The sequence below is a fragment of the Amphiura filiformis genome, chromosome 5 (assembly GCF_039555335.1).
Source record: "Amphiura filiformis chromosome 5, Afil_fr2py, whole genome shotgun sequence".
In the NCBI taxonomy this organism is placed as follows: domain Eukaryota; kingdom Metazoa; phylum Echinodermata; class Ophiuroidea; order Amphilepidida; family Amphiuridae; genus Amphiura; species Amphiura filiformis.
In genome coordinates this window covers 71,132,669-71,147,670 of record NC_092632.1, presented here as the reverse complement: position 1 = coordinate 71,147,670, position 15,002 = coordinate 71,132,669, and the positions used below count along the sequence as shown (strand labels likewise).

Genomic DNA, 15,002 nt, shown 5'->3' with positions numbered 1-15,002 from the left:
TGCTTGTCACAAAAGTTGATTCATGGCTTGTTACTAATGGAAACCCCATGTGTTTGAGTGCAGTTTAAAATCCTCACCAAGTGAACATTTACTGTAATGTGTATCGATTCTTGATCATTCAGCCATGCAAATCCCCTTGGTGCAGAGTTCAGCACAGTGAGTTGTAAGATGGTCAGTTCCATTCCTTGTCCCAATACGCCTTACAGTTAACAAGCATAGGCCTACTTTGTGACTTTTGGAAAGGGCACTTTTTGTCTTCAATGTAGGCTCATTCAGCCCTGAAGTCATGGAAATCTCTCATTTTCACACAGCACTTAGTAAACAGTCATATAATTATTTCAAAGTTAGTTTTGTTGGTACAAAACGAAACCTTACGATGTTATGACGACATGTTCAGAGGGGGAACTTATTTCTTTTGAGGTGTTTATTTGACAGGAAGATCTGCCCTTATCCTGTAGGTCTTTTAATAATGCAATGATTCTAGTTAATACTCCAAAATAGTATACAACATAGGTTTGAAAAAGTGTGAGACAGATCCTGTGGTGGGGGGGGGGCACTCGACTTCGGATGTGACAGGGATGTACGGATAGCAGTTTGAAATAGGGGTCGTTTGATTAGAGCCTAGACACCAAAAAAGGGTGTGTTTTCGTGAGACTGGGGAAAATCTTACCAAAAAGGGGGGTCTTTCCATGAGACTGGGAAAAATTTCAAAAAGTTGAAACAAAATTTTTTTAAAGTCATCAAAGTTTGAACTTTTTTGACAAATTTGAAGAAAAATAATGAAAAAACAGGGTCATTTGATGAGAGATTATCAGGAATTTGTCCAAAATATTTGAAAAAAGGGGGTCTTTTGGTGACAGAGAAACAAAAAATGGGTCAGTAAAACAAAAAGGGGGTCATTGGGTGAGAGGGATTTGAAAAATGGGGGTTAATGTGACCGCACATCCCCATCACCCACTTTTAGTGAGTACCAGAGTGTGAAACCAGATTGGGAGACGGGAGCCGTTTGGCCCCCAGAAACTCTGCAATGGCCCCTGGTTCCATCTCATTTGTAGTTGACCTGGGGAAACTTTTCTCACAAAACTGGCCCCATGGATAGTGAACCAAAAATATCAAATTTTAAAGCAAATAGTGCTTATTTAACCCATCCAGCATTATCAGCATATCTCTATTTTTATTGGCTCCTTGGTAATTGAAAGTGGCCCCTGGTTTCTTCAAATCTTGGTGAACCAGGGGCCACTTTGAGAGGAGAGAAAGAGGAAAAAGTGGTGCCACCAGGACTTTTTCCGTGAATTTTAGGTGACAAATATCTGAAAATTTGTACAAATTAGCCCATTTTACCCCCAAATGGCGACATTTTCATTTGTTTTTGTTCCTACTGGGGGAAAGCAGGCTCAAGTTTGGCACCCCCCATGTCTCTCCCCCACCCCCACCCCCCACCCCCCCCCCCCCTTAATGCTCTTACTAGGAACTTGACAGGACAGAGTAAAAATTACTGTTTATGTACCACTGACATGATTGTATAGCTTTAGAAAGCTTTGTGATAGCATACAAGATCAGCATCTTTCAACATAAACACAAGCTGTGATATTTATAAAGGACCTTTCACAAAGATATTTAGATAAAACACATTTATAGAAGAAAAGATAAATGGGTGAGAAATAGATAAAGAGGAACTATAAATTTGTGGAGATGGAGAAGGGAGATGGCATGCAGGTAGCCCTATGTCAATTATGGCAGATTATCCAATTAGTGAATAGTGTGTTGCATGTCAGTGCATTTTGCTGTTGTGTCAGTTTGACAACTGTTTGGTTACTGACCAGTGTTTAGAGTAAAGTATTGAAGTAATCCTGTGTGCAATTTTTGTTCATTTTTATGAGAGGATTTTAAGATATGACCTTGTGAAAAATTATAAGTTTCTTTTTGAGGCCAGTTTATATTTGTATGATGGTGAGCTGTCAAAAGGTTATGTTAGTCTATTACTGAGAGGACCTATGCTATCATTGTAAGAAATTCTAGGCAAATGAATATATTGTTGAAATGTGCTAGTACTGCTTGGTGAAGCACGTGTAGGGGAACACATGTAACATTAAACCCTAACCATGCCATAACAAAATCTAACGAAGCAAAGTCACTGCACATGCATGTATGACACAATCACCCGGCCTAAGTCATATGCATAGTTTCGTTGGCTGGGCCAGCAAAACACCTGTGGCCGGTCAGCAATACACTGCTTGGCATGTGAGGGGTCCTGGAGTCGAAACTCGGGGGGTTCATTTTCTCCCCTTTTTTGTTCCATCTTTCCTTTCCGATAGCCCAACCACTTGAAGGGTTAGGGTTAATCAACTAGTTTTGTCCATTGTTTTACCCAAAAAAAGTTGGAATTCTCACACTCCTGCAAGATAAATTCTAGCTACGCTGGGCCCAGGATTTTTATAGATCCGGCTAGAGCATGTCGACTGCTCTGCCAGAAGTGGGTTCAAGTGCAATAGCTGCCCTGTGAATATGTTACAATTTTACACCCAGTATATTGTACTCATCAACACATGGCAGCACACATGGCAGCTATTGCACTTACCCACTTCTATCACTGATGAGCATTGAGCAGCCTACATCTTCTAATCCCTGAAGCTGCAGCCTATATTCATACACTGGCATACCCATGAATGTAATATGACAGCTTACAGCATGATCAGGAGAAATGACTTTTATGAATACAGACATGCCCACAATGAATATTATTCCGGTTATAATATACAAGAGGTCATACAAAGGACAAATTATTGTGATGGGGGAAGGAAAGAAAATCATGACAGATGCAGGTACCATTCATCATTTTTTGTTATCGCCCCTTCACTGGGGATTTCTGGAAGATCAAGTTGAGAGGTATAATGTGACACTTTTATGTCAAACGGAGCTGGGGAGGGAGGGCATTGTTATGTATGTGATATGTGTCAAGTGTAGCAAGTGAAGGTAGTGATACATCATTAAACACTTGATATACTATGAAGGGAGTCCCTGTCAGCCAGTGAGCTCCTAGGGTAACCTGTTAAAAGTGGTTTGTTTGTTTGTTTGTTTAAACGGTCGCTCCTTGTGGAGACACGCTTGGGTCCTGATAGGACCAGGCTGATCATCATAGCATTAGTTTGAACACTTTAGGCTTATTTTAGGCGAAGCAAAGTATTTGTCTCATAAACATACACATATAGCTATAGATATGGAGTGAGATTTGCTACTGAGCATTATTAATTATATTTTGATCAGTCAATTTTTGTTTTGTTTTTTTGTAGTTGGAAAAGGGACAAATGATGTGACTGTCACATCAAAGCTTTGCTGTTGTTGGGTAGCCTACATTTATAGATGAAAATGATTATGAAAAAATAATAAGAAGAAGAAGATAATAAGGGATTTGTCATTATGGCATAAAACAGTTTTAAAGTATCAAGTTTTTGCAGCTCTTTCACTTAGTTTAAAGATTTAAAATTTTATGTTTGATAACAAACTGCCCTATTGTAATGTGATATTGCCCACAAATTGTTCCAAAGCTGCCAAAAAGTGGACCAGAAGTCAGTGGTGTAGCCAGGGGGCCTGTCTTGCCCATATGTAAGGCCCGGCAAAAAACGTGATCTCGCTTTTCACGCCGTGATTCTCGCTATTAACCAACTATCTCGCTTTTTAAAAAAGTTTTCAAGCAGTGCACTTACTATAAAAATGTTGCTTTATGCCATTAAAGTTCACCGAATTCCATTAAAATGCAGTTCCAACTTCGCCAAAGTGCAGAATTCAACAGCATTGCAAGCACAAGGTCGAGTGAACAAGTCATGCTTTACTCAATAAAAACTGACATTTCATTTCAAATGAGTTCAAGTTTAGGCCAAATATCATTATATTTATTGAATTACTGGAATATTTTGACTAGAAAACATAATTCAAGGTCAAAATTTTGTCACTTTTTTCTTTGACACCGGCCGGTCGTCCGCAGGGTTTTTTATTTACATCCAAACATTGTTGATGAACACTGAACAATAGAGGGCAGCAAATTTTTTAATTTTTTATTTTTATTTTTTTTTTTCGCATTTTCGGGCGTTTTGAAAGCTTCTTGTGCCATTTTTCGAGGAAAATCTCGCTTTTCTCGCTTTTCAAAATTTTTGATCTCGTTTTTTACTTCAAAAAAATGTGTTTTTTGCCGGGGCCTACCCATATGTAAGATTTTTAGCCCTTTTTGTACTTTTTAGCCCATTTTGACCATTTTTGTCAAAGTGTGCCCCCACCCCACCACCTCCACCCCTTTGCCCACCCTCTGAAAAAGTGCTGGCTACATCAATGCCAAAAGTGCAATAACAAAACCTCTGAATGTTTTCCTAGTAGAATGTACTTCTTTTATCGTTTTCTGTTCATCTGTGTTGTTACCACCAAACTCATTTATTGAATGATATGTCTGATATTATAAATAAATAAATAAAATAAATTTCGGAATTTATATAGTGCATTTTTCCCCATTTCCAGAGGATTCAAAGCGCTGTAATTTCGCTGCGCGGTGAATCATCACAATCAGATTGCATCAACTAGGCTGGTTGCAGCCGAACCTGGCGCAAACCTATCCGCACTTAGATTGTAACATCCACCCATTTTATGCAGCTCCCCAAATTCCATTGGGTGAAGGAAGTTTTTGATAACCAAACAACTAATCACTGATTTTGAAAGCAAGAGGAAACCGGAGATTCCGGAGAAAACGTGCGAGAGCGAGCATGGATCGGGATAAACCAAGTGCACATACAGCCCGGTGGGGTCACTCAACTTGCAATACTGACCGCACGATCGTTACCAAAATCAAGGAAAAAGGGGTCATTTTTAGGGCATGTCCGCGGATAAAATTGTCCGTGAAATTGGAAAAATAGGGGCGTTTTATTGCACAAATGTCTGCGAAATTGAACAAGGGGTTCTTATTATTTTCTCCTGATCCCGTGGCCAGATAAAAAAATTACAGGAATAAATTTGGTTTCCTACTTTGTACTCATCCCGTGATCAATATTGTTCTCGGTTCTGATTTATATGCAAGGGGTAGGATTCTGTGATGCCCTTTGTTAATTACTGAAAAAAAAACATTCATAGGCCTAAAAATCCCTTCCTTGAAATGTTGAAATAGGGTCAAAATTGCAAATGTGTCCTCGGAATCTAAAAAATAGGGGTGTTTCAGAGTACCATTTTGTCCTTGTTTTGAAGTAAAAAAGGGGGTAAAATTTCATGATTTGTCCTTGAAATCGACTGCAAAAGGGGGTATTTTGTACTTGTGGTAACGGTCCTATGCGTCCCCCTGCCAGGGAGTGACCCCACCGGGACATACAGGCCTTGGGCACGGTCGGGCTTGAACCCGGGACCTCAGTGGTGCAAGGCGAGGGAACTACCGCTGCACCAACTCACTATCCCGTGCTGTAACAAAATGTTACATACTGCCCGAGTCACATTTGAAAGTTAGCTTTGAAATCATCCAGTGTAATTAGCTAGTGTGATCAATAGGTGGCTAATGGGCTAGATATTATTGAAATATGGTAATAATTGAAGAAAAGACAATGTATTTATCTAAAAATAGTATCAAATTATACAGAATTGTGTAATGTACATTATGAATCCTTGAGAACAAGCCTTGAAATAAGCGGCCTGGAATCATGAACAATTTGAATTTGTTTTTGAACATTAAAATAAATTTTCTCCTGGCGCCTGCTTATTTCAAGGCTTGCTTGAGAATTGAATATCTGAGTGGAAGAAGGGCCCAACTCCATCAAAACTGTTTTTGAGATATTAAGAAAAAACTTAATATTTGGAAAAGTTTTATAGACAATGTTTGGAGTGGATTCTGGCTCATCTTTCACACACAAGGAAGAACAGTCTGCTCTCCTGGCAATAAAATGCTGGGTGTAACTCATTTTTGTAAAAAATTGGGAGTTGGGCCCTTCTTCCAATCAGGTATTCAATTGTTAGATAGAACATGAATACATTTTTTTAATCTGCTGATTTCATGTTGTTTCATTGCAGAAAGCCAAGCTTGCACGTGAGTCTTCATTTACCAGATGATGACTGATCTGGCATTATGAAGATGACAAGGATTCCAGACTGAAGAAGTATCTCCAAGTCCCACCAGAAGAGCACTTCCCATCAACAACTCTATCCAGGCATGTCCAATGCAGAAATCCATTCATTGGGCATCGGCTATCGTTCATGGATATGGTAATCTCACTGTAGGAGACTCATTCAGAAATTATTATTGCTTTCAAAGTCGATTAATTAACTTTCTAAGGTACTAGCAAGGACTCTTAAATATGAATGGGTCACTATTATGTTCCTTACTACAAGCCTGTTACCAATGGTTACATTCCTGCCATAAAGTCAATCAGTACCCATTCATACATCTAGATACAGAGTGGGGTAGAGAAGAACAAGTGATGTCAAGAAAGAAACAATATCCATGGTTAGACATTTGAAACAGACAATTTGTTGAGAGCAGTGGCGGCGCTACAGTGGGCAAGGGGGATATTTTTCTTGCCCCCCCACCCAGTTTTGAGGCAAAAGCCCAAAAATCACGTTAATTTCCACTTTTGTGCCCCCCCTGAAATTCACTTTGCCCCGAAAAAAAAAAATGTGGCACCGCCACTGCCTGAGAGGGATGCAAACTGTTGAAATATTTCTCAAAATATAGACCAGACCTTCCAGGGGATCACTAATTATGTTATTTGCTGCATCTGCATCCAAATAAGGTATAGAATAGGGTGTCATTTTCATCACAGGGTGGTGGCAGCTGGCAAAATCTGTGTCAAATAGGGGTGCTTTTTGAGTCATCATATCTCGTATGTTATCCATAAGAAGGAAACTCATGTATTCATTCATATCTCAACCTGCATCTGATGATATCTGCTGGCAGCACAAATATATTATCGACATCTCACTAAAGAACTTCACATAATTTATTGTTATACATTAGTAGTTTATTTTGACTGTTTAATAGCTGAACAATATATCCAATGCGGTCTGTATTCATGTTATTATGTTATTTAACAAAGAATTATTGCTGGTAAGGGCTAATATTAGATGTTCAGTATAAGCTTCAGGGTTTAATGACAGTAACTTTGCGATAACTAGGTCAGAGTGTAACATTCCAATGATTTCCTGACGGAAATTTTATATTGAATTTGTCATTGAGAAGATAAAAGAAAGAGACCAAAAATGATAAGAATATTCTGCAGTACTAAATGCCAATCTATCAATCCCCCTCAAATTCTTGGGTTTTTTTTTGCATTGATTAGATCAGATTTCTATTAAATCAAATTCAATGAGAATCATCAAACTGTAACAGGCCCGTACGCGGGGGTGCGACCGCACCACCCCAAATTTGCAAAAGTATACAAAAAGTCCCCAAATTTCAGATTTTGCGATGGAAATTTTTTTTATGTTTTTTACACTTTTTTGGTCAAAAAAGGTCCAAATTTAGGGAAGAAAGTCCACTTTCCCCCCCAAAAAAATCCTGCGTACTGGCCTGATCAGGACCCTAGCCATGGTAAAAAAATGTGGGGCAGTCAAAGCATGGTTAATTGGTTATGCAGCAAAATTAAAAAAGAGGGCGGTTTATATGGCCGTGTGACAAGTCATTGCCTTGATTTTGCCTGCCAAGTAGTTTATCCAAATTATTTAGCACCAACAAATAATTAATATCATGTTAGGTGAACGCAATTGGGCAAACTTGTAGAAAATGCAAAGTTTAGCTTCAAAGTTTATTATTAGGGCAAAGAAAGTTGCATCTGCAAACCAAGTATGAATCAAACTCTATGCTCACATGCATTATTCATAAGAGTATAGCATACATTAATGCTTTGAGCATTCATGAGTTATGGCTACAAAGTTATTGCAAAGATTCAGAATGTTGGAATCACATAAGTTCATCTTACATACCAAGATTTACCAGAAAGTTGAGACCGGCGGACAAGGTATATAATAATAGTATACTTTTCACACCATGGCATTTTGGCTACCCCAGACTCAATCAACCCGAAAGCGTGTAATTAGCGGAGGGATCAAACCTCTTTAGAACATGTTTGTCATTTACAAGTCCATAATGATGACCCATGAAGATGTTTGTTAGGTTCAGCTCAATGAAAATAATAATAGACAAATAAATATATGCTTGGTGGATCGGGAGTTTAGATGGGATCTATTAAAGGAGTTTGTCATCTCGGGGCCGGGCGTCATCTCGTATCGCAATGTAGGCGTAATGACTTCCATCAAGAGTACCTGACACAATAACAACTTAATCACGAGTGTTGCATCCATTTATAGATGGCTAAGAACTTCTTTAAAATGGAATCTGTTCTCCATTTTTTTCTTCTGTGGGTGTGCAATTCTCATGAAATAGTACCAAGTTGATGATGTGAATGAATATTCTCGCATAAATCTAATATCAGGTTTGTTTTTAAACAACTTTGGCAGTATCAATGTGGGGAAAGCAGGGTGGGAGAATTGATATGGTGTCAAATCTTGACAAAAGGCTAAAGATGCTACCAAGATTTTGTTTGGCCATTTACTTTTCAAACACACTGCATTGTTGTCTTTGACAACTGTTTTGAGTAGATTCTGGTGGTTAGCAAAGATGATGTTTTCTGACATCCACTAAAGTGACAAAACAGTACACAATGCGATAATGTTATATCATTCATGGCTGATTGAAATTTGGAACAAGTGGTACACAAAAAAACGGGAAAAAAACATAATCAATTGCAGTGAATTGCACTGTCTTACCTTCTTACTTTTCAAACACACTATAAATGCATTGTTGTCTTTGACAAATGTTTTCAGTAGATTCTGGTGGTTAGCAAAGATGATGTTTTCTGACGTCCACAAAAGTGACACAACAGTACATGATACGATAATGTTATGTCGTTCATGGCTGATTAAATTTAAAACAAGTAGCACAAAAAAACCTGCAAAAATATTAAAAACCTGAATCAAAAAGTCAGTGAATTGCACCTTCTACAAATTAAAACAATAAAAAAGCTAGCTAGGCTGTAGAGGAAAGCCTGAAAGCAAAACGCACTAGGCTGTACCCACTTCCCTGAAGGTCGGGTGCCCCCTATCGGCTCTATGTGACATCCCCTTCCCTGGATACCATTTCATCTTTACACCTATAGTAACTGACATTTATACAGCCATTGCCCTATACTATCACAAGTGATTAAGATACTTGTATATTATATCCCCATTCAAGTTTATTACCCCTTGCCAGAGCGACATTCCGCTCCACCACCAATGCAATTAATTAATTACATCCACCTCTCCAACATGACCCAATGATACAGGCAATTGACTATGATTGATAGGCCTACTTCAATCAGGAGAGGTTGCATTCAGTGCATCATTGAGCTAAAAACAAAACTGGTTTCATGTCTCGTGGTCGGTCGTAAGTTTACATTCTTGGCCCGACACTCTGTCTACTGACTTTCCCCAAACAGCTGTAGGAATGCCAACTCTCTTCGTTGCTTGATAAAAACTTTTTTTTAGTGATACCTAATCAATGATTTAACATTTTGGTTTATCACCTTCTCAAAAACTTCGCATTGTCACTGGTAGATTAGAGTGTTTGCAAAAGGGTCACATAAATTGGGGTGTGTAGGCTGCATGTTAGTAACCCCAAACAGCAATGGCAGCACAGGGGAAGTAGTTACCCCTCTTATGATGTTTTGCTGGACTATGACCAGCTCACAATGTCAGCGTATATTCCTTACTTACTCACCTTTTGTTCTTGCGCAATAGCTATTTGGTCTTGCGCAACATTGCTTCTGTCCCAGTAGTAGCCTTGTTCTGGTCCTGAGCTGGCCCAGTTCTGACGCTGTCATACCATGATACTGTCGAAGCTGTATTGTCTAGCTATGGTGCAAGAAGCACCCTATAGTTTAAGAAATCAGGTTTTTCAGTATATTTTTCATTTAAGCAACAAGGAAGTTTCCCCCATGAAACTGGAAATGGGCCATTCCAGTTGAAATCTATATAATATACCCCCCATGGAAGTCATTACCTTAATCTTCCACACAGGAGTTGTGAATTTAAATTGGGTTCCCCGAATGAGTCCATTTGACTCCATTGACTCCATTTGAAATCTACACTTCTGTGTGGGAGATTAGGGTAATCTCTAGCCCAATGTCACACCTAATAGGTCTTCTACAAAGTAAAAAGTGTTGAGCCTTTTTAGGATTTTCGAACCCATTTAATGTGAAAACCCTAGAATCTCCATGTCATGATTATGTACCTATTACATTTTATGTCAGGACAGTTTGAATAGGGACTGAATTGCTTGATTTAACTTGTTGAAATTTCTGGGCTCACAACTCAAATTTGGTTATAATAATTCTTGGGTCCCAATACTTTTACTCCACACCGTTTGGGTCTTTATTTTATTGTTCTACATTAACTCTCTTATATTGAATCCATGCAATGAAAGTCATATGAAATCTAACCAGAGTTAAATTTACCAAAAAAAGCAGAAACGTCAATCATAAACGTTCTTTGGCCATCAGCACTATTGTTTGTCTTTGACATTCATATATAACAAAATCACACCGCAAACATACTTTCTTTGAATACAAGACCCCCTTCCACAAGTAATGTTAACTTTTATATCACCTCATAGTTTACCAAATTTATGGGAATGTTAATAAATACCAATAGGGCGTGAAAAGAGAACAGCCAAAATGTCACAGGGCATTGATTACTGTAGTATTTCAATCTCGGCAGGATATGTCAAATCAATATGAAGTCAGGCAACAACAAACTTTGAGAATTTCGCTTGTGCGTAGTTTTATCACAAAAGTTGATCGCAAAACAATACCTATTATTAAACGATGATGTAATGTGTGGGCGTTAATTGTTGAATAACCCCAACACATTTTATGCATAACATGAAGGCAATGTGACTGGGGCATGCATACCATACTGAATTCTATGATGGGGTACTGACGGAATTGAAAGTTTCCATACAAACCTGAAAAGTTACCATTTTTGTCCTAAACCAGGCAATAATTTAAGTTAATTTTGGTCGTTAACTGCCTGATCTAAGATGTGGCTGAATTGAATTGAAACCAATATTTTAAGCCAATGGGGACATGTACCCCCGATTGACCCAAGGGATTGCCTTACTTCATTCACTGTCCATCAGATTTCATCCATTAATAATGTAATAATTTATCAGATCAGATAGCAATGTTGTTCTGGGCTATTAATTTTTTTTAATGAATTTATTGATGAAAAATCTCAGTAGCAACCAAATTAATAACAAATTATCAGATATGAATACGGGAATCAAGCTTTGTATTAACAAATTTGCATCGATCAAGAGACGAGTGGGTGAATGTAGATTTGAACAGAATGTCATAGAAGATGGGCTATTTAAAATCCACACTCCCCATGTGGAAGATTTGGGAAATATCTTCCACAGTGGGAGTATCAATTTCAAATGAAATGAACACATTAGGCAGTTCCATTTGAATTGCATACACCCTCTGAGAAAGATTCTAACTGAATCTTCTACTGAGGGAGGGTGAGTTTGAAATGGAGCTGCTAATGTGTTCATTCCATTTGAAATTCATACTCCCACTGTGGAAGATATTTCCAAATTCTTCCAGTGTGGATTTTAAATGGAATAGCCCAATAGCTTTTGCAAGGTGTGACTTTAAGAGGAAGAATTTAAGAAAAAACTGTTTACAGATAAAGTTTGGAACTTGTCATTTATTTTGTGTTATATTTGTATGCTATTTATATAAAAACAATTATATGTCAACTGAAATATATTTGAAGTAATATGTTTTTTGAAATGTACTATAATAAATATTGTGTCGACTCAGTATTACATTTTGTATATGGTACTAGTTTAGCAATAATATGTATTCTCTGTCCCATTAGTATCTCCTATGCAACAAGCCATTTCTATTTAGTACTTAGAAATTTCGAATGTACAGTACAATAAATTAATTATTCATAGTGTTATTTGTACTAATTTAGTATCTTTGTCTCAATTCATAAATGTATGACAATTTTGTGTCAAGGAATTTCATAAATTACAGAAATGTTACATTGTACAATATAAACCAACCAAATTTAAGTAGTTTAACAATACAAACCAACCAAATTTAAGTAGTTTAACATGTAGTCTTTGTACAGAAATAAAATGATTGTCAGTCCTATTTAAAATTTATTATCATGTACTAAATTGTTAAATGCAGAGGGAAAGAGGTAAGCAAAGCAAATAGTTTGTTCGGGCATATAATTGGCGATAATCATTTGGGTTTTGTTACTGCACGCGTAAATAAACTTTCGCTTGCATAAATACACATAAGCTTATATGGTCGTGCACCAGTCACACAATACCCAATGCGCAAGTAGCGTAATTGCTCCACCCAACTGCATGTATGCCATTCTATATCAATACACAATGTTATGAGTCTCTTTTTCCCCTATTTATAAGCCGAACAAACTAAATGTTGCGACAGCCCAAAATTCCAGAAGCAGGCTCCTGCAAAGTAAGAAAGTTATAAAGATTTGTGACATTCCATGCATGCATGCAAATATTTTATTTTCACAGCCACAAAAATATTATTCTTAAAGCCATATTGTAACAAAAAATCTGATTTCTTTTCATGATTGCAATGTAAAGTTTGGTAAACTAACAAATCCTGAAAAAAAAATCAAGGCTTTAGTTGTAACAAACTCTAAGATTTTGAATAAAGTTACAGAGTATGTCATTTAATTATAATGATAGTGAAAACTTAACATTTTGTGGGAAAGAAATACAAATCTATTTTTTATGGGAATGTTACAACATGGCTTTAACAGTACAATATAGTCCAAAAAGCAGTTCTCTATGGGTTCTGTTGTTTCAAACAAACAATAGTACTTCCAGTTTATGGTGGGTATCCATGATCACAGAAGAAGAAGGGGTGTATTTTTCACAAGTCTGTATGTAGGGGTGTACATACAGTGAATTCATAAAATAGGGGTGAAAAGTAGTACTTCGTAAAACCTGGAAATTAGCCTAACAGGTTTGTGCACAGACCCTAGAATTGGGCTATTCCATTTAAAATCCACATTCCCCCTGTGGACGATTTTGAAAATATCTGTGACAGGGGGAACATAAATTTCAAATGGAATGACCACATTAGGCAGTTCCATTTGAATTTCATACACCCTCTGAGAAAGATTCAACCCGAATCTTCTTCCACAAAGAGAGTTTCATATAGAGCTGCTAATGTGTTCATTCCATTTGAAATTCATACTCCCCATATAGAAGATATTTCCAAAATCTTCCACAGGGGTAGTAGGGATTTTAAATGGAATAGCCCAATTTTCTAGGGTCTGTGGTTTGTAACTCTGTGTGTATTTTATTTTTTCTAAGTTTCCTTGAAAGGGTTGATTAAAATAGTAGTTAAAAAACCCAAAAAGGGGTTCTTTACTACCAATTGTGTCCTTAATTGTACGGAAAAGGGGGATAATTATGAAAAATTCTAGAAAGATCATGGGTATCCGCTTTAGATATTGGAATTGTAGGAAAGAAAATCTAGTTTCAAGATTTCAAAAAGCAAATTATACAAATGATATGAATTGGTACATTGAATAATAGTTATCACTATAGTTAAGACATTGTAATCTTGGGATTTTCTATGTTATTGGTTAAATAAGTTACATGTATGTTCCCTCCTCAGCCCATCTAAAATGTGTAAGAGCTTATTCCCTCTTAACTTGTGTTCAAGCACAAAGTGACTTCACACAAAACAATTGCACCAGTGCACTGATGGTTGAGGCTTTGAAGTAACTGTCATGTTCAGAGGACTGTGCAGAAAACTATGAAAAAGTAAAGTACATTGTGTCTGATATGGGTTGATTAGTATTCATTCTGTACTATCTGAGAAAGAACACAAGCTTTTGACTTGTGGTAGTATATCGACTGCTCAGTGCCAAAAGTGGGTAAGTGCAGTAGCTGCCCTGTGAACATATGGTAACATTTATCACAGTTTATTGTACTCATCTGCACATGGCAGCTACACATGGCACCTATTGCACTTACCCACTTCTGACGCCGAGCAGTCGATATCAAGAATTTGCTCTTTTGAATGTATTATAATGTTAATGTGCCCCAAACATTATATAAGTTAGGTTCTTGTTTTGATGCATCACATTTAGGCCTATTATGATATTGACTTTGATGTCAAAAATTCTAAAAAAGAAGGTTATTTGATGACAATTTGGAATATCTCGAGTACTCTTTGCACCCTGTATTCAAACCTGATATTGATATTAAGATAGTGAAGGTATGTCACTTACTTCAGTAATTCCTAACGCTAAACATCTCAAAAAAGTAACTGATCCCCCTTAAATAATGACCATTATTCAAAAACGGGTGATTGTATTACAAATCTGTAAATCGCGTTGGAAGCAGAATTTATTTCTGCACATTTTGATACCTCATTTGTAGCAATTGATTAAATATTGACGTCACAGCGTACATTTAAATCAATGTACCCCAAGATTTGAAAGTTGCAGTAAATTCTATTGATTTTGCATTCAGTGTAATGGAAGGAAATCTGTGGAATGATAACTGAGTGTTTTTGTATTGTAAAATTTTGTATGTAAGTGCAACTTTCAAATCTGGACCTCATTACATTAAATTGACCGGTGTTTTATTGTTTTCTGGGCTATCGTATCAAATGAGGTGTCAAAATGCGCAGAAATAAATTCTGCTTCCAACGCAATTTACAGATTTTGCAATACAATAGTCCCTTTTTGAATAATGGCCATTATTTAAGGGGGGTTAGTTACTTTTTTTGAGATGTTTAGTACAAAAGTACTGTCAGCTAAGATGTTTACATTATAGTATACTATGTAACTTCACATTTTCTTTCAAATATTACTAGCCCTTAAGTATGTCATGTATATTTTGAATTGTTTGTGCCAAGGGCTAAAAACTGTACTTG

At 37.1% G+C, this 15,002-nt stretch overlaps 1 protein-coding gene across 1 annotated transcript in view; it reads left to right on the top strand.

The window, feature by feature from the left end:
- The window catches only part of LOC140153656 (uncharacterized), a 114,299-nt gene extending 107,811 nt beyond the window's left edge, over positions 1 to 6,488 (top strand). Inside the window, 1 exon segment of the mRNA XM_072176456.1 lies at positions 6,034 to 6,488. Coding sequence (XP_072032557.1) covers positions 6,034 to 6,072 — 39 coding nt within the window. The 3' untranslated portion in view covers positions 6,073 to 6,488.
- Positions 6,489 to 15,002: the final 8,514 nt, after the last annotated feature.